Genomic DNA, 21,205 nt, shown 5'->3' on the forward strand with positions numbered 1-21,205 from the left:
ACCGCATCTCTTATAGAAGTCTGAAACGTGCGATTGCGTAGATACACATCAGTTGTTCGTTAAGTGACAGCTGTTATTGTCTCGTTCATCTTTTACCGGTAAAATAGAGAGCGTGTTTAGAAAGCAGTGTAACTTTCGCTAACGATCTGTGGCTTGCGTTAACCACAAAATCATAAATAAACCGTGACCTATAGTATTACGGTCCACTGGAACCGAGTTCAAGGTTGTATCTCTCGTTAGTGTGCAATCCAAAGATTTCGGCGTGAAGTAATGAAGTAATAAAAAATAAGAGCGACCGTTCCCGATACTACTATGCAAATTATCTATTTTTAATTAATCGCATATCGATTATATGAATAAAAAGTGGGCAGCCTTGTTCCTAGATTTCGCAACGCGAAGTTCAGCTGTTGCACGGCTAGTAGAACATGATACATCTTCTACGACGTAGCGTCGAAACTAAATCATCGATCCAATTTACTTTCGCGATTGTATTCACGTGCGCACGTTTCAAAACTTAGATAATATATTTAGCAACGGTCATTCACACACATACACGCAAACACGTGTACAAGCTGTCTGGCGTGGTTTGATTTAACACTTCACTCGACCCTTTCATTTTCGATGACTTTCACCTAAGCGCACACAATCCACTTTTACCGCAAAATTGAATATATACGACGCATAATGCATATCCTTGTTTATTAAATTACTAATTTCGTTGTTTATTATACATTCGAGGTTTAACGTAAAAATCTTAAATTTATTATTAACGACATTTACGAAAGCGTTGCAAATCCTGCGTACGAAATGTTTCATCGAAATTGACATTTCATTAAAAGATTACCTTTCAAGCGAGGCTAACGTCGTACATGGTCATTATATGCATATCGACGTTGATTGGATACGCAAAAGTGACGAGAATACGAGATGCAACCCAATACATATGAGATTCATTTAACCTTTTCAGAAACAGTTCTTTTGAGCCGCGAATAGAGATAAGTTAAGTAGAACGTGATGCGCGATAATAAGAAGCACTCTCGCAGTAGCGACTTGGAAAATCGCAATTAAGATGGCTATTTTTGCAAAACCATCTTTTCAAGGCGGGCTTCGCTCGTGAGACGTTACTGCGCGCTGCGGGATAATTTTGTCTTCATTTTTATGGGCATACGCCGCCGATTGCGACTTCACAGCGGCACGTGGTTCATAATCGGAGCGGAGAAAACGCCGCAGGTGGATAGCACGTAGCAGTCGTTCGTGACGTAACAACGTTTATATACATCGTGCACGACGATGCCGCCTCGCGCCGCCTTTCCCACTTTTCCAATTTCTTCTCGCGGAAGCGTCTACCGCGGCGCGCGTGATTCAGCCGCGGCACGAAACGAAAAACGACATGCCGCCGGCCCGTCGCGGGGCGTCGCGTCGGCCCGTTATTCTCGCCCCGTAAAAATCGCACGTTCGCATGTCCAGCAACACCTTGGGGCTATCAAGTCGTGCGAGGTAATATTTCACCCGCACAGATGCAGGAATTTATAGCGTTCGTAATTTCTATTAAACTAGAGAAGGAGAGAGAGTTGGTGTAATTGTTATCTGTGAGAATCGGCTTACTTTCTTAATAAACGAAGCTTTAATTTGTAATCTTAATAATTAAATTAACATAATGTGGCTTTTTTAATAAACAAGCTTTAATCAATAATCTTACATTAAATCGACATAACGTGGCTTTAACGGCGAGATAATTAATAAAAGTCTGTCTTCACACTTTCTTTGTTTCATAATAAAATATAAATGACATCAGGACGCCACATTACAACGTACGTAACGAATTTGATTATTACAGACGTCGCGTTCGCGTGTTTTCTCCTTCCAACAAAGTGCAGCAGATTTATAAAGGAACGCGGAAATGTGTGTGTGTGTGTGTGTGTGTGTGTGTGTGTGTGTGTGTGTAGTACCTACAGTTACAAGTTATAATACGTTACGAATGTTTACCACGCCGTGATTTTATCATAAACAAACATTCGACACCCCTGTTTCGATCTCCATTCAATGACACTGAGGACTCGGGAAAATGAAATGACAGCGCAGCACATTTTCGCAATGATATTTTTCTTTCGATTATGCTTACAAATAATACAAAAAGAAAACAACTGTAAACGTAAGACTCTTCTTTACGAAGATTTATGCGCAATTGTCGTATCATTAATTATGCGTATGAATTGCTAAGTAGTCGCTATGCATTTTAACGTTAACGAGTATTATTTACAGTATGAGTAGACAACCGCCGCGCCGCTCTGAGCCCATTATAGCAACGACGTGATTGCGATTAAAACCACGAAATCGGTTAAAATGTATCTCCTTACGGTGGTACATGCTGAATCTCTTCAAGAGAAATGTGCATCGAATTGCGTTTTACAGGAAGACGAATTGTAATGGCGCTGTTAATTATAGCTCTTGATAATTGAATTACCGAAATCATTTCCCTATTAATTTTAAGTAAGTTTCGCTTTAAATGTCTAGTTTGAGAATTAAATGTTTATGTATTCGAGACGTTGCAATTTTAATAATTATTGTAGAACAATCTCTTGTTAAGATTTTTTTGTCGAAGGAAAATTAGACCTATTAAATCTGTAATGATAGGATGTATATCCGAGAAACTTTATACTGGTTTTTATTAATGGCTGCGGTATCTCGCGTGGTAAAAGTGATTTCATCGCGTGCGCGACCTACCGCCGCGCGCCGTTTCCTTCCCGGATTTGATATACGCATATATTTCCGCGGGCTGAACAGTCGACGCCGCGGAACGCATTAAACTCGAATCGATTCTCACACTTGTGACAGAGAATGCAAATAGAAAGTCCGCGACGGTTACGGCGCGAATAGAATGTTGTACCTACAAACCCGGCTACGCCGATAAGAATGTATTGCAGTTTTCTTGACGGTCGATTCGCGGTGAACCCTACTCGCGGCAGGCTTGCAAAATTCTCTACATTGCAAAAGGCCGAGTACACTTCCTATACCCGACGTCCGCGCGTATCGAATATCGGAATTACTACCCAGTTGAAACGCGAGCGATACGTTTGCATCGCGAAATTCGTATAGACGCAACGAAGTAGACAATAAGCCTGGGAATTTCGATGCGATGATCTCTGCTCGAAAATATTAGAAACGTTACGAAATTTAAATCAACGGAGAAGCTTTCTTCGCGATTGTCACGAAATGTTACGTTATTTAAAAATATAAATCTCTACATGATAATTTTAAATTAAATTAAACAAAAAATCAAAATATTTTTATTTATTAGATTTAGAATTATTTTTTAATTTAAAAAATATAAAATCTAGTGACATACGATTTATTTCTTTAACACTTTATGCACACATATATGGTTAGACTTTTGAAAATCTTGAGAAAGAATAGGATAGACGAGATTGAAGAATGAACTGCATCCTATTATATCATACAATGCATTCTATGCATTATATGATACAATAGGTATGGATGTGCAACATTGTATGCCTAATCGAAAGTATCTCGAAACACCGACGGTTTTGATTCGACTAATTATTCCCTTTTGCTTGATCGCGTTTCACTCGCCTTTCATGCGACTCGATGTTGCACTGGATCGACGTTTTGTAATCGAGTCGAGCATTATTGCGTGGCTTAGGCTTACGGGGTCGTGAATAAAAGGTCCGCGCGGCCGCGCGACGAAATGTTTGTATCGTTTGTATCGCGAACCTTCGTGGATACCTTTACGACAGTGCCGGTGTTAGGGATCTGCGAGAAATTGCCACGGTAATATATCGTACATGCGTGCGTGAGTATTGCGTCAGGTCGTTGGCTTTCACTCTCTAACATGCCTCATAAATGCACGATACTCGAGTGGAAAGAGAGGTGTTCTCGGAATCGGCCTGAGAAAACGGAAGGAACCTCATTCGGTGTCAACTCTCGACGCGCGAATAAATAAAATTTCACTATTCTTAATGAACGCATTGTTTCAACAAGTTGTCAGTTAGCGAAACGACGCTGGAACTCGCTCGAGTAATTCTTTCCTCGTTATGTGTTCGGACGGAATGAAGATTTACGACGAGATTATTCAACTGGAAATTATGGAGAAAAAAAATATAAAGATATGATTATCTAAGAGGATTTAAATTTTTTGTCACGTATCGCGTTTTGCCACTCGGCTCTCCGTTATTGTTACGAGTTACATTATCCATGTAATCGTACGCGCGCGGTTCCTCCATCCATTATCACATACTTTAATCTCTTTAACCTTCGTTCTCCGATTGCGTCGTCGACGGATAATGTTACGTTCGCGCGCTAGCCGAGACGAGCGGATAGGCGCAAGAACGCTTTGAGACACGCATTGGACGGAAAAGCGAGCGCTATATACAATTACATACGGACATATCGAGGCATGAAAGCGCGCCTATCGCGAATACGGTAATTCGGAAAGTCTCGCATTACTGCAAAGTTGAAAATTACGGAAAGACCGCAAGAACCGTTCGTAATAATGAACCTTGAATATGATTTCTGAGAAAGTGTCGCGTTTCTTTAATATCGCCGATACTTTTCATCGCAACTATGCTCGCCGCGCGCCTTTCGCGCGCGTCGCCGCGTCGCGCGGATTATATTAAATATATACTGCACACGCATTCCCCGCGTACAACGCATGCAATCGAAGCGCTCGTGTGTGCCATTCACTCGGCGATATATTTGACATAGCCCAGCTTTGGCGCCACCACGTGAGATATATACTTTATATATAATGCATGTACTTATATGTAATACCCTCTGTGTACGCACGGGCCGACATTATGACCTGATCGGCGCAAGATCCTCAGCGGCAGATTTAATTCGCGAGGAACGCTCGAGGCGATACCGAATGATAAATATCGACGAGGGGCGATTCGAGGATCCGAGGGAGATCTCTTTTAAGAATCGCGACTCAGATTACATCAGTAGTTATTAGCGCCGCTACCTCGGAGAAACTGATCGATCTGACCTACTGAAAGGGACGTGGTGGCGGCGGAGGCCTTCAGGGGCGCGACGTAATAGAACGCCTGGGGTTCTCTCTGCGACTCCAGCAGCTGGAGCCTGTGTGGTTGTTGCTGCTGTTGCTGGCGGCGTTGTTGCTGCGCGTAGAGCTGCTGGGACTGATGCAGCAGCTGCGCCTGCTGCTTCCTGTAGAGGACCTCCTGAGGCTGGGCTACGGTCGGACTGGGCGCCGACTGGGCCTGCTTATAGACCGGACGCTGGGATTGCTGGGATTGCTGGTACTGCTGGAGCTGCTGCAGGCCGATTAGGGACTGGGGCTGGGCTACGAACGGTTGGAGTTTGTGACTGAGGCTAAAGTCACCCACGGTTTGGGGTAATGTCTGATAAAGCTGGGTATTGTACTGACCGGTCGCGGGATCGTACACGAGCTCCGATTGGTAGATGGGTTCAGCGGCTGCGGAAGCGGCGGTGACCGACGTCTGACCGGTCAGCTTAACTCTCGAGTTGGTTTGGGGCGATGCTTGGGCGGTCTGGGGCCTCGCAACGGGGGCGGCGGACACGTGTGAGCCGACCGTGTTCACGTAACGCTCAAGCTCGGCAGCGAAGTCGAGGTGGGGCGCACTAGCGGCGGTCGTGGTGCGCAATGGCGATATCGTGGGGTGGGTCTGGGCGTAGAGCAGACTGCTGGGGCGTTCGGTGCTACTAGGGGAGACGTATTGCGCGGCTACTTGGGCGATGTGAGGTCGTGGGGTTATCGCGACCGATTGGGGCCTGGGATGACGGGACACCGGCCGGCGAGTGGTGGTCTCGAGCGACTGGTAGACGGACGAAGTGACCGTGGGCTGGCTACGGAGAACAGGCGCCGCAGTGGTATACTGGGGGGTGGAAGCTAGCCTAAAAAGAGACGGACTGGCGGACTGCGAAGATTCGTAAATGGCGGAGGAGGGGGTGACTTGCACTATGGTCGAGGGTCTTCTAAAGGCTGACGGTCGCAGTTGCGGTTTCAGATTATCCTCGGTCAGCTCCTGGCTGGCGTCGTCGTCGAGCTGGTACTCGGTCTGGAATATCGTGGTAGGTGCACGAGTGGTGGTCGGCTGATGATACGTGGGTCTCACTGAGACAGGTCGGGGTACGGGCCTGGCGACGGGATAATTCGCCGGTCCCGGGAGCTCCTCTTCCTCCTTTTCCTCCTCTTCTTCTTCATCCTTCGGCGCGTTTGGATCGCAGGGATTGCCCGAGACATAGGTGAACTCTCTCTTATTACCGTCCGGGTCGATGTAGCCGTATTTACCGCGCACTACGCAGTCGGTGCCGCGGGTCTCCTCCTTGAAAGAACCGTCGGCCGCCTCGTAGCCGAAGGTGAAGGACCCGTCGTCGTTAACTTTATTGTAGTTCCTAATAGTCTGCACCGGCGGTGGCTTCGACCCGTGCAGCGCATCCTTGGATCGTGGCGAAGGAAGGGCGCGGGTGCGCGGGTGATAAACCGCCACGGTATCAAATTCGTCCTCTGCGGCCTGGTTGTCCTGTTCCTCGTAGTACACTTGAGGCTCCGTTACGCGAGGCCGGATCTGCACTCGCCGCGCTTCCGTCAGGGCGAGCAGACATGCCGGGATTACCTGGCAATAAAGAAAAATTTACTATGGTAGACAACACACGCTGTGCGATCGGTACGGGGATATGATCATTAACGTGTTGATACGACGTTACGCGTGTTGCGCACGGAAGAAAGTGGCCGGAGCTCTTGTCGGATCGAAATTTTTAAAGAAGTTTCGCGAAGTGAAAACGGGAAGCAGGATAGACGGTTTTTTTTAAGTGGAAATCGTGATTTGTAAATTTTTACATTTTGCTAAAATCTAGATAACACTAATCGTTAAGCAATGAATATGTTTTCTAAAATTTCTCAATTTATTCAAGAAAACAATTATTCCTATATTATACCCTAACGCACAATTTCTACTTTCTACTGTTCGAAAAAATTAATTAAAATCTTTTTAAATATACATGTTATTTAATTAATGTAATATAGTTACGTGACTTTTTACAGAGAAATAAATTTACGAAATAATAGAAGAATTCAAGAATTCTGATATTTCACATCGGCATTCATGTGCATCGAGAAACTTAATAACACGCTATCAAGTGGCGTTAAGTAGAAATGTACGATACTTGTCAGACTCTCGCGATCTTTTACCCGCAGCGAAGGGGGGGGAAGTATGTACGTGGTTTTATCGCGTCACGCGAGAAGCGTAATCGAAATTGTTGGAGCCACTCGAGGCGGAATGGATATGGACCTAGCCGACTAGTCTGGTTTCCAAGCATGAAGTCGGATCCGCGTTAAGGAGGTACGCTTATAGTCAATAGGAAACAGAAGATGGAGCGAGAAGAGAGCGTGTTTCGCGGATCAGTGAACACTCGTGTGGTATGCGCGCAAAATTCCTTATCGCACGAACGCGACCGAAAAAAAAATGCTCGGCTTCGCTGTTAAACGCGAGTACGGAGAGCACGAGCGGTGTGTACGGCCGTGGTCGACGTCGTAAAAGGTTCGAGCCTGCTAGATTACATCTGGTTTGTTCTGATTCCACGACTGTGTCTGTTGCGATAGATTCCGCCTAGAATGTGAATTTTGCGACCGCGAATGCTTCAAATTCCTTTACAAATTACTAGTTGGTTATCTGATCTTACGAATCGAATCTGATCTTTATGCAGATACTATATAAAGTAATAATTGCCATTGTGTTAATATCCAATTCTCTACGAGCAAAGATCACAAAGATATATGTATTTAATGAAGTTGGGAATGAACAATGTAATAATACTTCGCAAATTCATTAAAACAGAAATATGTGCTGCGTGATTTATGTAACGAGATTCCTTTTCTTATCGTTCAATGCGTCATGAGTCATTGTTTAAACAGTCTTTCGATATTTCCCAGTTCGACATTCGCCGTATCCTGCATACAGGATACGAAACGCTCGTGCGTTTTTCTCGCGAGGCTGACCGTGCGTCCTCTGACAAAACGTGGTCTCGACTTCCGGTAAGGCGGCACTCGGTGGGAACCGCCCCGGCGCACACGTGTTACGTAATTTCTACTACTCGGCTGACCCGAATACGGGGCGAGGCGCAGGAGAGAGAGCGCGCGCGCGGCCGCGGCCGCGGTCGGCGCGCTGCCTACCGTGAGAGAGAAAGAGATTCAGATTCAGAGCGTCGTAACGTAACTCGGCGCGCATGTTTCGCCGTCGTTGCCGGCCGCTTCTGGATCTCCTTGAACCAAGTCGAGAGCAAAACACGCGCGCGCGCACACACAAAAGACACAGGCGGCGGTAACCACACCTAGCGACGACCCACAGGAAACGCCGTGTAAGCTCTCGCTGAATACAATAATATAAAAGATAGGCGCGCGAGGAAAAAAAAGCCCTATTATTCTTCGATTGCCGTGGACGATTGGGTCAATCGAAAGTGCCACGAAAGCAGGTCTAGCATTTTTATATAATGATGCGTGGAGAATTAATGAGCCTTTTACTTTCTCAGGCATTCTAGATTCGTATCTCCGACCGCTTCAATTAATGTTGTTAATAATGCGTACATAATCAGCGTACATAATCAATTGCCTTTAAAATTTTTATCGTCGCCGTAAAACGGATCTTCGTTTTTACTGTCAGCACACCGTTCATATAGACAATAACGAAGAGAATATATTATCCCCCCGGACGCGGATATACGAGGTAGTCGTTAGATCCCACGCGATACTGTTCGCTCCTTGAAATGGCGCTCCGCGCCGGTCGAGCGCCGATAAGATCGATTCGCTCGACTTCGCGATGAACCCGATCGGGAATATTCGACGATTGCGCATTAGCACACGATCCGTCCTTGGGACGAGAAGGCACGTCGTCCTGGAACTTTCGAGCGATACGGTATGGCTGCAGCGTGCTCTCCTGGGCGTGCGCCGATTAATTTCCAAGTCGATCCCGTGATAAAATGTCGGGCGCCTTTCTTCGCGTCGACGACGACGACGACGACGACGACGCAGCGCGTTGCCCGCGCTGACGAAACACCCGTCGGACTTAATTCGGCGCACACATGACAAATGGGACGGTGGTGTCGCAAGCGTGGCGAGTATGCGAAAGTTGTCTCTCATATCTCACCGATTGCTCAGCCAGAGAGCTCGCAGTCGCGAATTCAATTGCGAGCGCAAAGTTCGCGGGAACTGTAATGAGACGATTAGCTATTCAAAGGTGCAATTCTATGTATCCCACCTGTATTTTCGTCACCTTCTGCGAACCAATCGGTTAAATCGGTGAAGCGAAGAGAGAGAGAGAGAGAGAGAGAGAGAGAGAGAGAGAGAGAGAGAGAGAGAGAGGAAGAAGCAATAGGTACGCAGAATTTTTATGAGTAGAGCGAAACTCGTAACTTTCCGTCGCTACCATCGGGTACAAAGCAGGCACTGTCGCCCTCGAAGCTTTTCAAGTTGTTTCCAAAGTTCGCGAATCGATTCTTCCGGGTTCTGGATTTTTAGGACGATCCCCGATCATTAGAGAATCGAGACGAACCGTTTGATTATCTAACCGACGATTGAGGGGAAACGAAATTGCGTACCCGTTTCCAAGCGTTTCTCCCTGAAAATAGGAAAAGGTCTTCGGTCGGCGGTACAAAACCGATTCGCGATTATCGGACCCGTGCGCGGAGGATTGCGCGCCGCGCGGTCGGGTACCGACGAAATCGACGAGGAGACTTGCAACGTCGTCATTATCGTCGGCCACGGTACACGCGCTCGCAACTGTCCGGACCATTGAAAGCGTGTACAGGCTAATGACTCCTCCATCTGGTTCGGGTTGGAGGAAAATCGTGACGCTGAGGTAGGGCTCTGTAATCAACGTTGTGGCATGCCAGTCACATATACAGTGAGAGGCACGGACACATTCGGTCCGTGGCCCGATCCAGTCGGGAGCGATCGACCACGGCGCACCACGCCTCGTCTAAGTGAGGCCCCCGCGCGAAGCTGGGGCCCGGAGAAAGGAAGAATCGTTGCGCCGCGCCGCGCCGCGCCGCGCAAATCCGCGTTCGCCGCGCTCAATAAGCATACGTCCTGCTTCTCGCGCGTATACCCTCTCGTGTCTCCTGTTTCGATCATTTCCGCGACGTTTTTGCGGCTGACGCTGTAAATTGTTAACTCGTCTAGAGATAAAAAGTACTCGGTTAAAATCAAAGTACCAAGAAAAAATATTTAAAAAAAATACTAATTAAGTACTAATTGTAAATGTTGTTGCTGATAAAGATTTAAAAAGACTGTACGCAGTTAAAGAAATTTTCGGTATAATATTCAATTATTCTTTTACAATTTTACGAAAGGAATAATCTTCAATATATTACGCAACAGCAAAATAATTATTTACCGCCAAGATCCACAATCGCTCAATTTTACGCCGAGTACAATTTAATGGCGGGAGATGATTAATAAGCAATATCCACTTTACTTGACTAGCTGTGGGTTTTTAGAGAATGAAAGAACCTCGCCGCGTGGGATCAATCATGCAAGCGGGAAAGCCAATTACCGATCTACGATTAGCGGCGATCTCGTAACGCGCTGTCTGTGTACGCCAATACGTTTTACGTAAAAAATCGGAGGAAGTTATTGAATGCGCGGAGTACGCTCGCGGAAAACGTTACTATATACACTTGTAAGAGCGGTCCCGGTTTGAACTAAATAGATAAATATAACAGTAAGAGCTCGCGTATACGACGTCAAGGAGCAGGATAACAAGTGGTTCCTTTCATTGTGAAGGTGACGCGTTAGTTTCGAAAGGAAAAGAAAACTAAGACCTGGGACGACCGGTTGCGCTTCAACAGCCGCGTTCGCGATTTCATTACACGTATGCACACATATAAACGTGCACACCCTCCTGGCATGCGTATGTCCGTATACGTAATGTAGATCGGTCGCGGACACCGATCTGTGATGAACGTTTCTCTCGTGTTTCACGCTAGGAAGTAGTTAGAGAACAGATCGCCCGCAACTTTCCTCGCCTAGATTTCCGGAAGCGATGGAAGCTGCGCCTCTGCGTCGCGATCGCAAATTCATTTCTGATGAACTCAGCGTTTATTATCGGTAATTAGTAAGCGACTGACGGGCGTATCGGATCCGCTTTATCTCAAGCTCGACATGATTAATTGCATCGCGCGCACCAGGAAGAGTACCCCGAACGCTATTTACACAGGTATCAATACATTCTATTTCCGAATAAAGACGGTGACGTAACGAGGATACAAACCGCCATGAGAAATGTGAATCCTTGTTTTATTTATCAACGTGCGTGATAAATAGCACGCGGAAAGTAACGGCGAGTAGAATGCTTCCGGCAGATACTCGTAAGTTATAGAAAATAGGAGTGTGGACGCGCTGACTCACTCAGGTGTAAGTTAATTCGAAGGGGAAACGCGATACCCGTGTCGGATCTTCCGACTATAATGCGGTGATTAAAGCACGTGCATCGATGCAATTTCAACCTGAGATTATTACTTATGCGACTAATGCTCAAGGAGAAATGGTTGAGATAAGATATTAATCCTCAGCGGCGTATAATCGCGAGTGTGGAGATCGCGTTTAACCTTGTGGATTGAATTTCTTCTCACATATCCAGGAGTCATCGAAGCGTTGCTGACCAAACTCATCGTAATGATACGATAATGGACATGTAACGAGGACGAATAAAATAACCGTGTAAAATCCGCCGTGTCACGATGAGAATATATCGAATAGTAAGGAATAGTAAGATTGGCGAGGATAGACAGATGACGAAAGCAACCCAAATAATCCATCACCTCTGTAATTACATCGTGACGTAATCCCGATCGACGCAATTCAGAATTGAGATCACCTCGAGAAGAGGTGTGGGTTGAGGGTTGGATCTCAAGGTCTTGCGTTCGTGAAGAAACGAGATTCGTGTATATGCGTCGGGCGTACACGCGTCGCCGGAGAGTTACGAGAAATTGCACGCGTCTAGGAAAAAAAATGCCAAGGAAGTGTTTGCGACGATAGAAAGTTACGAGATCGTTCAGACATCTCTTGGCTGCAGCAAAGAATAGCGAGAGATATGTTAATCCGCTACTGTTGAAATCCTGACATTTAAATAAATCTTTTTTCATTACTTTCGACACCTGTCTCCGCGTCTCCTCTTGCGCAGAAACGACGCGCGTAGATGCCAATGATAACCGGCGTGCAACAATGAGCGTACCCGGGCAACTGTGTAGCGCCCACGTTTATCAACGAGCGAAAGTCACACGTAAGACATCCCGATTACGTCCAACGCGGCCCCGACGAGGACGCCATAAGGATGTGGATCGCCTCGTAAAGAATCAACCTGACAGCTTTCATTATCTAGCGCCGTTATTTTCCCGCGCCGTTCTTTTCTAAGGCAACGGGAAGATGACTTTCTCGCGAGTGCAGGACGCCTCGCACCCGCGCGCGCGCGATCGACACGCGAGAGAAAAACAGTTTCGCGGAACATCCCGTTCGCTGGGTTTGGTGTTTCGGAAGTGTCTGCCGGAAGTGAGAACGCGAGAAAATGAACGAGAACGTTGATTCGCGTCTCGGCTATAAACGAACGCGCGCGGGCGCGCGACGTTCTCACGTAAGGTCGAAACAAATATTTGAAAGTGCGACGCGCGGCGTTAACAAAGGCAGTGCTCGGAAAAAGGTGCTTAGAGGCACTCGATTACCTGGCGGGTGGTTTCGCGCGGCGAGAGCAAACGTGACTCATTTTGTATGGGCATCGGGCGGCGACACATTGGTATGTGCGCACGAGGCACCGGCCTGCCCTTGTCTTTTGAAAACTGCGCTGACCACACCGGTCAGCGATCTATTTGCGTAGAGTTCCATTCGCTCTCACTTTCTTCCGTCCGGCCGCGCCGAGACCTCGCGCCGAGCCGCGCGATTCGTATTTACGGCTAGCCGGACTTGCGCGCGCGCGCTCGCTATATAGTCTCCAACTTTCGTTTTTCTTTATCATTAGAATGTCATTCGGCTACATGTTTTTTCAGACTGCCACGCGGGAAAGTTGAAAGCAGATTAATAAGCGCGCAATTTAGCGTGTACCAATATTCCTCGGCATCTTTTTAGCGCCAATATTCTCAATTTATAAATGATTATTTATTAACCAAGATGTTGAAGCGATAATTCTTGAAACGAATGAAGAGTCAAGAGAGTTTTATAAACTGGAATCTTAGTTACTGATGAATAGATTAATTTTTATTCTTTAAACTCTCTCTATATTTCAATAAAATTCTGCTGGAATTAATTAAAGCAATTACGAGCATATATAATGTCGAATATGGAAAGTTGTGAGAGAAGTAACACCCACTCAAATTTCCATGCGGAAGATGAACGTCAAATTAATCGGGCAATCTCATTACCGTAATGGAGGGGTTTCATCTCTATCGCAAGACGCCATCGACGAATTCAGCTTCGTCGCTACAACGGGATGTGTGTGTGTAACGATCTGTCCGATATTTCTAAACCACCCCGCCTACCTTATGCGGCGAACTTAATGCGTTTACCCGCCTGTGCATCCACAATACCGGGCGTAATTATAACACCGGCGGCAGCGGCGGTGCGTTTCGTAAGGAGCGACCGCTCGGAGTCGCTCGAAAGATCGGCATGCCCTTAATTTATGGATTTGCCAGCCTCCCGTGTGTGTTGCGATATATTTCTTGCTCTCACATTTTCTTCTGAACCGGCTGTCTAATGAGACTATACACGAGACTGCCGCCGCGGCCATGCACGCGCAAAAAACGGGAAAGCCCGCTTCGGAATGCTAATTAGCCGGGCAGTTACGACGTTCTTTCGCGTTAAAACTTTACATCGTCTATTTTTTTTTTTTTTAAAGAAGCGCGCTAACAATTATTCTATGTAACAACAAAAAAGTGAATCCATCGAAATTGCTCGATTTTCCGTCGAAAGTGCATGTCCATAAATTGACGGCGTTCGACGGGTGTTCGATGAGCCGATATAATTGAGAAGCATGCGATAATCAATTTCCTGTTGCATAATGATGGTAAAAAGGAAGCCGTAAAATGACGTGGTCTACACAATGGCTTGGGTGCCGACCGCGTCAATATCCCTGAGACGCGCGACAAAGGACCGCGGCGAATGAGAGAACGAAGCCTCCGCGTCGCGTCGCGTCGCGTCGTCCCGAAGATCGTTTATCGCCGACGAATCGCTGCTGAAAGCGGGCTAGAGATTTGCTTCTATTATATATATTAGCCTCGCTTTCGCAATTCGGCGTTACCGAGGTTTCTCTGTTGTCGTCGTCGTCGTCATCGTCGTGGCTCCGGGAAAGCTCCGGTTTCTCGACGTTCTCGCTGTCGAGAACCACGGCCGCGATAAGTCGTTTTTATTTTCATTCCTTTATTTTTATCGCGAATCGCGGGCGACTTGTATGTATCGTCGGCGTTCGTGCTCGAGCGACTTCGATCGAGCGAGGAAAAAGCGCCGCTCGATTCGGCGCTCGATCTTCGTGACAGACAAGCTGCGTCATTGGAAACCGACGTTTCTCGAGATTGCCAATATCGAAAATTGTGAGAAGTGCGCTCGATTCATCTCGCGGGGAGAAAAAAAATGCTTTTATGTGGGTAGGAACGCTTTCTGCCTTCGGTATATCGACGACTTTACTGCCGCGAGGAAATCTTGATTGGCGTACGTCGGGTCGATGGGGATATTGTGCATCGCCGTGAAAAGTTTCGCGAAAACAGACGTCCCATATTTGTGTAATCGGTGAAAGTGCCAATATAATCGGACTACCCCAGGCAACTTCTCCAGATCGCCTGATCGTTCGATCGCGCCGCCGATTTCTTGGTATCGGGCTCGAGGCAATTCGCGCACGCATCCGGATGAGTTTATCCACCTCGGCAACAATAACAAGTCCGCGCGATGCACATGCGAGATCGTCTTGCGTTTCACGTTTCACGCGATTAACTCTCGCAGAACGAACCCGCCGCGCCGCTCTGCCTGCGAGAGATCGGGTCATGAAACTTGAATGGTAGGGAAACGATCGCGATATAGAAACCGCTCGTGAATTATTAATAAGCGTTTAATTGTCGTCTTACGCCGCGGGAAAAAGGAATCGGAGAAATCGATGTTGATGTATCCCGCGTGCGGGATTCTTGTGCATTTCTTCGCACGATTCGCGAATTATAACTTGTGCCGCAAGTGCAATGCACGGGTGAAATCGGCGATTATTAAACGTTCCCCCAACAGCTTGACAGACACCAGGCTGGTTTATGAACGTAGTAAGAACACAAGTGGTAATTGTTTATTATGCGCTTTTGAGTAGGTACGCGAACGTGACCGATTATAGATTCATATTAATTTCAACTCCGCCGGCTCAAGTTAATAGCGACTATCGTCGTAAAAACTTTACAGATAAAGAAAGAAACGTTACGTCTACCGAACTCAAGCGACTCGGGTCAAGAATAACGAACCGGCAGGTATAACAATGCAGCTATAACCGCAATATAATGAACAAAACTTTCACTATCAATCAATAGGGCACGTAACAAACGTGTTCGAAAAATGCAAGTCGCCGCGAAAAATGTCGGGTTGTAACGAGATGGCCGTCGCGCAAACGCGCGCTTGTAACACGCGGATTTCGATGTGCGAGAAGTGCGAGTCTACTTCTCATTCAACAAAAGATTACGTTACCCAACCGCCCGGGTGCGGATTCATTAAGGCAACGAACGGATGTCAACAATACGCCTGCGGTGTACAATTAATTCACGACTCTTCGCGGGAAAACTGTTGCAATTTTCGAGTTCAACAGTTTCCTCGCGTCCGGCGCGTCTTTCGCACGGATGAAACGACAAAAGGGGAATTTCCAACAAAAATTCTCGTGGCCATGCTCGGAACACCGAGTGGGCGGACACAATTCACTTTCCGTTGTTGTTAATCATGCACCGTCTATGAATTATAAATGCCTTCACACGAGCGCGCGCGCGCGCAAATTACAACAATGAACCGTGATAGATCTTATCGAGATTCTGACTTTCCTGCGTTAATGATGGTTAATTTAATATAGGTCACTGGATAATGAGCAGTTTTTAAGACATCGCCATTAATATGTTAATGTAGTAAAAAGTCTAAATGCTTTCTACATAAATCCGATGTGTTAGGATGAACACGTAATGGATGATAAAAAAGAATATAATTAGAATATAACATATAATAAATATATTCATTATACATATAGTGTAATGAATATTTTCATTGTAATATGTAAACTGATTTTGAACACTTATTGTCAGTGATAATGTAATTATCGATAATAATTAATTCTTGTGAAAACAAAAGATGACACAATAAATCTATATATTGTGCACATATTATATATAATGCAAAATATATAATTTAAAAAAATATGTAAAAAATGAATTATATTGTTATGTCATATATTACTGCACGTATAATGTCCACGGAAAACAAAAAGAATACTGAAGATATTTGTGTTGTACAACTACTTTTGAACAATTTATACTTATTAATTTTGAAAACTTCTTGGCAGTATGCTAATGTTGTAATGTTGTATTATTTGAAGCATTATAACATACATTTGAAATATTGCAATCTTTAATCAGTTAGAAGTTTCTCTTTCAATCAATTTTTTACAAATTTAGTGTATTCACAATTATACATGTTATATCAAACGCGGGTATTAGATAGAAATAAAATACACAGAATTATAACATGTTTAAATTTTCGAAAGATGTTCCCGATGAAGTAACCGCGGAAATATAGGACACGGCTGACGAAACTCACGCTTAACAATTAGTCGAATAATTTGGCACGTACCAGCAATATAATCCTCATGGTGCACGCGTCGCTGATGAGAAGGGGGAGGAGTACTACTTTTGTCGGGGAACGGTCCTCCGTGAGTTTCACTGAGAGAGTGCAGCCGTATAGTACCGTGCTCGGTCCTTTATAACCTACACGAAGGCTTTTGCCTATAGTGGGGGCCCGCGGTCGTCGGATAGCAGCTACGTCCTCTTCGACACCGTGACACCCGCGAATTAGATTCCGGCTGTGCCCAGAGAGGACCGGCGACATGGCCATTGTCAAACAGGCACGCACCCCGCTGCGATTGCGAAATCCGTCGTAGTTACGTGCACATTGAAAATGTAGTAAAGGTGCGTGGACACCGAGAGAGGAGCGACACGTCGATCTCCTCCGAAAGGGGTACACGGGAATCGGATCGGGCAGGGTCGTGAGAACCGATTCTGTACGCGCGCCCAAGACAACGCTCCGCCACGTTGTGCCCTATGCCAAATTAGATTGTCAGCGTCTATTGAGATATGGTGATGGAAAGGCGGTTTATGTAGGATGATAGAATATCCCTCGAGGTATTCACCGCACAAATGAGCAACGTGCTGGCGTATTAATTACCACTCTAAAATAATCCGGCATGTTGTGGCATGTAGCAGGTTTCTTCCGTATGTTATGTTACGTTGTAGCTTGGTAGTTCATGATGACATGTTTATGACAACAATTATTCGTGTGAAGTTTATCAAACAAGTTTTTTATGATCGAATTGCATGTTGGAAGTTGGAATTATATTACCATATAAACTAGTTTTAACCATGTATGTGTGTGTGTTTCTTCCATTGATAATACTATTTAATTTTACAATGCTCCGGATCCGGCAAAGTCATTATCAATTCATACCCATAATTCTGCACTGCTTAATTACAACGGAGTGCGTGTAAATAACATGCATTGTGTGAGCGCGCATGGCGAATTGGCATACGAAAGTTTAGATCGAGCGATAGACCACAGATCGTGCAGAGTCGTGAGAAAAATTTGTACACGTGGGCGGATATATACGAATTACATTCGAAATTGACGTTTCTACGAGATACGTTCTGTGGAAGCTATTTAACCCTTTTTTCAGTGTTTCGGCCTAGCATTTACATGTAGTCATACCGCGTATCTTAACACTAATCAAGATATAACGCAGTCAGTATTAATGAGTATATAAGTCAGTATACAATATGCTTTCGGTATAAATAATTGAAAATGTGAATTCGGCGTTCGTAAAACGTTGCTTCAATTCTACTTTGCAAAGAAATCTGTTTTAAGAAAATAGCCTTTAAAGACTTTAGACACATAAAGGTTATATTAAATAATATAAATGAGAGAATTTAATAATAAATGGAATATAATAAAGTTCGATTACATCAAGCTTACGATATCACGCTTTTACAATTTAGAAGAATTTTATTTACAAAAAATTTTATATTTTCTGGTTCATTAATAGACATTAATTTCTTTCTTATATAAATAGCATTCTTGTTATGTTCCATTCACTTTCATTTTTCTATCCCGTTTCCATTTATTTGCATTGGAGCAAATGGAACAAGCGAGATCTCAAGATTTTCCGATAAATAATTCATGAAATTGAGTGAAATAGAAGCAATCTAGTGTAATCCACGTGGTTCTATCGTGCAACGAGCGCTGATTATAATATCCGCAGAAACGGTCTCGGTGTTAATCTCTTGGTTCTTAAGGACGACGAGTACGAGTACGTGCGTACCAGCGGGAAGAAGAAAGTGACGGAGAGGTCGTGTAGAGTGGCTAATATCACATTCAGGCGCCGCGAGAACGATGTATATTAATTCGCGATCTATGTGAAGCCTAGACTAGACGATGGCGATACGATTTCGCTCGTTGTGTATTATGGACGGAAGAGTACTTAGCATAATCGATATAGTCATCGATTCGCGTGTCTGTCCATATCTGTCGGCTTGTCGAATTCGTAATAATGAAGGTAGCGAATGAATTAAAATGATCGTTCGTCGATAAATCGGGACCGATTTTAAAAATCCGATTTTGAATCGAGCAATTCTTCAACACACAATAGTTCGTGAACAATAAGAAAAAACACGCAAAAAACGCCGATATTATATATTAATTACATTCTCGTATAAGTACCGTATAAAATCGGCAGTAATAACCCATTGGAGAGATTTCAATTCCGCGGAAATATATATATATATATATCAGCGACTTTCGCGATACGCAACTGATGGCTTTCAAATTTCTGTGAAATTATCGTAAAATTTTCTAGCAATAAATAGCGACGTGTTGCAGCACCAGCGAATCATATTTCAAGTTCCAAGATTTATGCCAATATCGCGAAGCCGGTTTCTCAGGAAGAAATCGTTATTCACTCGCTTTCGTTAGATCGGATGGAGGCGTATTCGAGTTCGCTCTCGGTATCATCAATGGAAAAGACGAGGCGAATGGATACGCTCGCGGCGCCGGCATTGCGCTGAACGTGGAACACGATGTTATTACTTCTCGAGGCATCGATTCATCTCCACGCGAGCACGTGCCTAGACTCGGTTCATTATCAATGCTGCGGTATTTTCTGCCGCACGCTCAGCTGATCGTCCTGGCTCCGATACGACAATATTATGACAGAAATAAAATTGCTCAAGAGTAATAAACTTGTACAATCACTCGATCTCTTTAAGTAGTTATAATGCTGTTTTTATATATAAGAGCATTGCTATTATCAATAACTAATAATTATAAAAAATGTTGTTATGCAAATAACAGAATCTTTTAGTTTCTGGCACAATCTTCCTCATCAGATCTCAAATATATATTTCAGTATATTATTAAATTTATATTTCAACGAATATAAAAAAATATAAAAATATAAAACGCTTGGATGTAGACTTAAATTGTAAGAAAAAGAAATTAGAGATAACAAAAAAGAAAATAATTAGAGATAATTTGCAATTATCAATACGGAGTGTCGTATGTGCATATCGTGTAATATACATTTTGATTATATTTCTGTATAATGTACAGAGAATCGTATTGGCTTGAACATACACAGCTCATTATCAATCCTGCTTTACATCCAACGTGATCGCGAACGGATTCCGCGACGCTCAGCTGACCGTCTTAAAACTTTCGAAGGGGAAAGTTATTTTCACGAGACTATTTTCACACTCGCAGGTCCGATCTAAGTGTTTACAGGAGCGTTACATATATCTTCGTTATTCCCTTGTACCTTGCGTGCAACTCGTAATTTAATCAGTTTTATTTCTGGTATTACATAAAAATTTATTCGGTTACTATCACTCCGTTACGCATTTCTGTGGAATTCGTTGTTATTAACATTAAAACTACTGAAGATTAATGTACATCTATATTTCTGCTATATATTTAAGTATACCATATATATGTATCTTTGAAGGAATGAAGAGGAAAATTAATCAATGTAATTATTTACATGTTGCAACAATAGTCACGGTATATCCCAGAAAATGCACCGTTACATTTAATAAAAAATTATAAACCAATGATTTTTTAACTGCTTTGATAGTTCTCTAGTGTTAATTATCCTAAATATATTACGAAACGTTTTTTTGCAATCGATTAGTCAAGCTACTTTAATATAAATTTGCATTTAATATCAACGAAAGCATTGTCGAAGATGAGATGTGAAGGTATAAATCTAAACAAGAAATATATTTTTCTTAAAAAATTTAGAGAATTTTAAGTTTAATAAATACAGATAAACTGTATTTAATCAAACGAAGTAATGACAGAAAAATTTCAATTATTTTCTCCGAATTTTCGTTAAGCGAGCCTTGATCGAAAGTCACGATCGGTTGCATCAATGTTATCGTAGATTTCGCGCAAATTCGACGAAGTGCATAAATTCAGGCGAGGTAGGTGAAGCCTGCCAGCCTGCCGTCTAATGTTGAAATCCGACGGAACGTTTTTGCGTGACTCGCCTGGCTGACAAGTCAACGGCCCGTTAAGAGCGGCGTATAGTATAATTTCGCGAGCCACGCGTGATTTTTCTTCATTACGAATTTTATAGCGCGAGTCATGTCCTACCTCCGTCGTCGCGTCGCGCGCTATCGCTAGTCCACGAATAAGTCAATAAGAGTAATTGGGATTCTAAAGAGTATTAAGATTGCGATAATTGGCACTATCTCGACACGCGTATCAGCTTTCTAAGGAGTGAATGTCAATACGTACATTTTATGTAGCGGTTACCAATGTTTTACGCGTATAGTGCGCGAACACCGTCGTTAAGAACACTGTCGTACATCGCGAGACGCCGATGGCGCGGCTGTTCTTTGCATGCGAGAAGGTCAACGTGGATGAAGTAATGCCCACCTTGCACAAAGCGTTATGATGCGA

The 21,205-nt window shown here is 44.2% G+C and overlaps 2 protein-coding genes across 4 annotated transcripts in view; both read right to left on the reverse strand.

Annotated features, from left to right (window-relative positions):
- Positions 1-21,205, reverse strand: part of LOC143904094 (uncharacterized) — an 85,381-nt gene that overhangs the window by 9,507 nt on the left and 54,669 nt on the right. The gene's annotated exons all lie outside the window — the stretch shown is intronic.
- The window catches only part of LOC143904097 (uncharacterized), a 32,594-nt gene continuing 12,800 nt past the window's right edge, over positions 1,412-21,205 (reverse strand). Inside the window, exons 1-3 of one of the 3 annotated variants that reach the window (XM_077418414.1) lie at positions 16,832-17,076; positions 5,402-6,611; positions 1,412-5,317 (exon numbers count right to left, since the gene is read on the reverse strand). In XM_077418414.1, coding sequence (XP_077274540.1) covers positions 4,956-5,317; positions 5,402-6,611; positions 16,832-16,849 — 1,590 coding nt within the window. In that variant the 5' untranslated portion in view covers positions 16,850-17,076 and the 3' untranslated portion in view covers positions 1,412-4,955. Of the gene's footprint in view, positions 6,612-16,831; positions 17,077-21,205 lie in introns of those variants that run through there. The other 2 variants (XM_077418413.1, XM_077418415.1) reach the window with 2 other exon arrangements.

The sequence above is a fragment of the Temnothorax americanus genome, unplaced genomic scaffold (assembly GCF_048541705.1).
Source record: "Temnothorax americanus isolate GAGA-0224 unplaced genomic scaffold, ASM4854170v1 Scaffold5, whole genome shotgun sequence".
Taxonomy (NCBI): domain Eukaryota; kingdom Metazoa; phylum Arthropoda; class Insecta; order Hymenoptera; family Formicidae; genus Temnothorax; species Temnothorax americanus.